At 44.1% G+C, this 4,954-nt stretch overlaps 1 protein-coding gene across 1 annotated transcript; it reads left to right on the forward strand.

Annotated features, from left to right (window-relative positions):
• Window positions 1–3,721: 3,721 nt before the first annotated feature.
• On the forward strand, window positions 3,722–4,672 carry LOC106722795 (olfactory receptor 4S2-like). Its single transcript, XM_014524855.1, has one exon. The coding sequence runs from the start codon at window positions 3,722–3,724 to the stop codon at window positions 4,670–4,672; it is 951 nt and encodes a 316-aa protein (XP_014380341.1).
• Window positions 4,673–4,954: the final 282 nt, after the last annotated feature.

Below are 4,954 nucleotides of genomic sequence, written 5' to 3' on the forward strand. Positions count from 1 at the left end.
GGACTAGATGATCTGCCCAGGTCCCTTCCGACCCTAGAAACTATGAAACTATGACTTACTTTATACTTACATTGAAGCTAGCCAAAGGAGTGACCCTGAATCTGAGAGATAAGAAACCATTCCTAAGGTGTGTTCAGAAGGGAATCACAAAGCTAGCATAGATGGATACATGAAAATAAATCTAAAATTCCTGTTCAATATGATACTGTCCTAGCTATGTAAATAGCATTTAGGCACATAAGGTTGAAACATTTAGATTTGGTGCCAGTTTTCCATGCTCGTGATAGATTATCACAAGAGGACTACCACAAAGGACAGGGAACAAAATAGGGGGCTGGATCAGGACCCCAAGAGCTGGAGCTTCCTTCCTGGGGCAGGAAAAGTAATTCTCCCAAAAGTTCCTTCTTTCACCACTCCCACCTCCCAGGTACCCCAAGAAGCACATCCAGCACTCACACGCTCCAATCCCAAATCCCAAATTATTAAAATACTAGCCAGTTGCCCATCATGAATGATGGGGCATTTCAGGGAGAGCTTACATGCCGCCCCCACTCACCCTTTTGGGATAGCCATGTAAACCAGGGCCGCAATTATTTTGGGTGGAGGGCCACTCACTGAGTTTTGGCAAGCTGTCAAGGGCTGCATGGGTAGCTCTGCCCCTTGGCAGGTGCCCGATCCCTGGTCATCATCTTGTGACTAGAAGTCCTGCCCCCTAACCCATGACCTTTGCCATCAGAAGTCCCTCCCCTTGTCCCCAGAAGTACTCCTTTCAGCAAGGGGTTTTGCCATTTTGGACCCAGAAAAAGACCAAATTATATTCTAAAAGGGAAACATCTACAGCATTCATTCATTTGATTGCAAAAAATATTTTGTCCCAATTTACATGTGTTTGTGTAGTGCACATAGAGGTGGTTGTGCAACAGCTTAAAATGAAGTCTTACTCTTGTATATTGAGGGGGGTGCATATAGGTTTGTGGGGGGCTGTGGTTGTGTGGGTATGTAGGGTGAGGGTGGGTATGGGGTTTGTGGCAGTCTGTGTGTTTGGCAGTGTGAGGGGAGTGTGGGGGGCATGTGTATGGTGTGGTGTGCGTGTGGGACTCACCCTGTGAACACCACCCCTCATGCTCTGCCCCTGCCTGCATGCACACACACATATGCACACCCACTCAGACCCACACACTCTGCCCCTGGATGTACACCCACAACCATGAATGAAAATGATTAGAGGCCTGGGAAACATGAATTATGGAGAAAGTCTGAAAGAATTAGGATTATTTAGTCTTCAGAAGATAAAATTGAGGGGGGATTTGATAACAGTCTTCAAATACTTGAGGGGTGGTTATAAAGAGGAGATTATTTTCTGTTGTTGTAGGGCGCAGTACTAAGAACAATTGTCTGAAATTGCAGCAGGGGACATTTAGGTTGGATATTAAGAATGTTCTCATGGTGAGGGTGGAGAGATTAATAACTTTCAAGGAATTTGACAAAGTTGGCTGGAGTTGCAGATGTTCTGGAGGGTAGTGCTAGGATACACAATGACCTGGATAGATGGAAGAAACAGTTTGCTATCAGCCAAATGATATTCACAAGGATACAAGGACAAGTGAAAAATCCTTTACAAGAAACAAAACAATTACATGCACGAATACAGATCAGCTAGGCTGAATTACTTCAGAGAGGGACTTGGCTGTAGACCAGTAGACCATAGGAAGAATATGAGACAATAGCGTACTCTTGCTGCTGCTGCTGCTGCAAAAAATCAACAGCAGCCTGGGTTGTATTAATAGTAGGGATGTGTGAAGCAGGCTGAATTCGATTCAGATTTGGATTCGACCCAATTCGGGGGACAGTGATTCAATTAGCTGATTTGGATCACTGTCCCGATTCATAGTTTCATAGTAGCTAGGGTTAGGAGGGACCTGAACAGATCATCTAGCCTGCCCCCCTGCCACAGGCAGGAATGAATGCTGGGTTCACAAGACCCCAGACAGGTGATCATCCAACCTCCTCTTGAATTTGCCCAAGGTAGGGGCGAGGACCACTTCCCTGGGAAGTTGGTTCCTGATTTTGGTTACCCTAACTGTAAAATATTGCCTTCTGATCTCTAACCTAAACCTATTCTCCATCAGCTTATTACTATTGTTACTCGTCACCCCAGGTGGTGCTGGGGAGAAAAGGGCTCTGCCTATTTGCTGTTGATCTCCCCTGATGAGCTTGTAGGCAGCCATCAGGTCCCCCCTCAGCCTCCTCTTGCTGAGGCTGAACAGGTTCAGGTCCTTCAGTCTCTCCTCATAGGGCCTGTCCTGCTGCCCTCCTCTGAACCCTCTCCAGGCTGGCCACATCCCTTTTGAAGTGTGGCACCCAGTACTGGATCCAGTACTCCAACCGTGGCCTGACTAAAGTTGCATAGAGGGGGAGTATCACCTCTCTGGACCGGCTTGAGATGCACCTTTGGATGCATGACAAGGTATGGCTGGCCTTGCTGGCTGAGGTCTGGCATTGGCAGTTCATGTTCATCTTGGAGTCAATAATGACTCCAAGATCCCTTTCTGCCTCTGTGCTTTCAAGAAGGGAACTCTCCAGCCTGTATGTATGCTGTAGATTCCTTCTCCCAAGCTGCAGCACCCTGCATTTGTCTGTGTTGAACCCCATCCTATTCTCATCTACCTATTCATTTTTGTAGTCTGTCTAAATCTAGTTGCAGCCTCTCTCTCCCTTCAGGTGTATCCACCTCGCCCCACATCTTAGTGTCAATTCAGCCAAATCTGAATCTGAAGATTCTACTCTGATTTAGCCCAAGACACAGTGTTAAATGTTTTTTCTACATGCCTTGAGGTACCAGGCGTGGCTCATGAACGCTGAGATGGTGGAGTGGATGGAGCATCCCACAGGAGCATGGGGGACACCTCCCAGCTCAGTGTTTGGCCATGGGGGTACCCCAGGTGCACCCCCAGACCCAGGAGGCACCAGTCACTGAGCTGAGCAGGGACGGGGGGTCCCCCATACACTCCAGAGAGTACCTGGAAGTGGACCAGAAGTGCTTCTGGGTCTGCTGCTGAGCTGCTGACCCTCCCATGCTCCCATGGGACACTCCATCCGCCCCACCATCTCAGCGTTCATGAGCTGCCTAGTACCTTGAGGTATGTAGAAAAAAGATAAAGCTATGTCTATGTCTGAATCATCGAATCTCTCAGAACCAAATCGGAGGCTTCCAGTTCGATTCAGAGAGATTTGATTTGGATTTGGAGATTCCCCTGCCGAATTGGAATGAATCTCCTCTGAATCAAATCAGCGACTGAAGCTTCGCACATCCCTACTCTAATTCTACTGTGCATTAGCACATAGGCAAGGGCTTTTGCTTTGATGTGCTAATGCACAGTAGAATTAGATAGTGTACTGTGCATTAATCATCTCATGTACATGCACCCATTGAGTAGTGCCAAGCACAGATGAGGTGGAATTTTCTGCTAAAATTCAATGTTTTTATGATTCAGCCTTCATTTTGAATGCTAAGAATATGGTGAATCCTGAAAAATCTCATCACACTGCTTCTTTTAGTAGGTAATTTTCAATTTGAGTTGAACATTAGACTTTGTTGTTCTTATTGCATATACTTTGTTAGTGTTATCATTATACATCAATATCTGTTGACCACTTATATTCTTATTTTGTGTCTGGCAGGTGAATATTCTCCGTTCTCTCTATCACCTATTGTAGATTTATGGAACATGTACATAATGTATCTGAATTCATTCTTTTGGGACTCTCTCAAGATCAGGAGTTAGAGAAAGTCTTTTTTGCGATATTTTTGCTCTTCTATATACTCATTGTGTTTGGAAACCTCCTCATTATTGTCACTATAAAGAACAGCCAGAATGTGAACTCTCCCATGTATTTCTTTCTAGTTTACTTGTCCTTTCTAGATCTCTCCTACTCTTCTGTAACAGCACCAAAGCTGATTGCAGACATGCTTGTGAAGAAGAAAGTCATCTCCTCCAGTGGCTGCATGGCACAACTCTTCTTAATGCATTTCCTTAGTTGTACTGAGGTGTTCTTACTCACAGCGATGGCCTATGATCATTACATTGCAATCTACAAACCTCTTCATTACACTACCATTATGAGCAAAAGTGTGTGCAACTGGATGGTGATGGCATCGTGGATGGGGGGATTTATACATTCTTTCACACAGACACTCCTGACTTTCCAGCTCCCTTTCTGTGGGCCTAATGTGATCGACCATTATTTCTGTGATGTTTACCCTTTGCTGAAACTGGCTTGCACTGATGTTCACATTGTTGGCATCTTAGTTGTTGCCAATAGTGGATTAATTTCTGTTGTTTGTTTTATTGTGCTATTTGTATCTTATGTTGTTATCTTAGTTTCTCTGAGAACTGGATCTTCAGAAGGGTGCATGAAAGCCCTTTCTACCTGTGCCTCCCATATTGTTGTAGTTGTTCTATTTTTGGGGCCATGTATGTTCATCTACTTACGCCCTTCTATAACCTTCTCAGAGGATAAGGTGGTCTCTGTTTTCTATACAATTATTGTTCCCATGCTGAATCCATTGATCTACACGCTGAGAAATGAGGAGGTGAAAAGTGCCATTAGAAAATTATGGAGCAGAAAACTGAGTTTGCATAGGAAACAAAAAATATCATGGGTAGAATGATGGTTCTACAAACTGGTGGAGTACCAAGAATAATACTTTGCACAGGGTGCTAGAGACATAATACCTCCTGCTAGCACTTAATGAAATTATAAATTATTTCTTTATATTCTGCTGTCACTTCTCTATTTTCATATGTATGCTTACAGTGTTAAAGGCCAAATGTAGAATGGATTTTTGTAAGTTCTCCTTTAGATTAGAGCTAACATCTATGCAGTAGTGAAGTCAATGTTAATGATAAATGTAGCTCTTGTTGCAATGTTGAATTGTTCTGTAATAAATATA

This window comes from Alligator sinensis, unplaced genomic scaffold (genome assembly GCF_000455745.1).
Source record: "Alligator sinensis unplaced genomic scaffold, ASM45574v1 scaffold706_1, whole genome shotgun sequence".
Classification (NCBI taxonomy): Eukaryota; Metazoa; Chordata; order Crocodylia; family Alligatoridae; genus Alligator; species Alligator sinensis.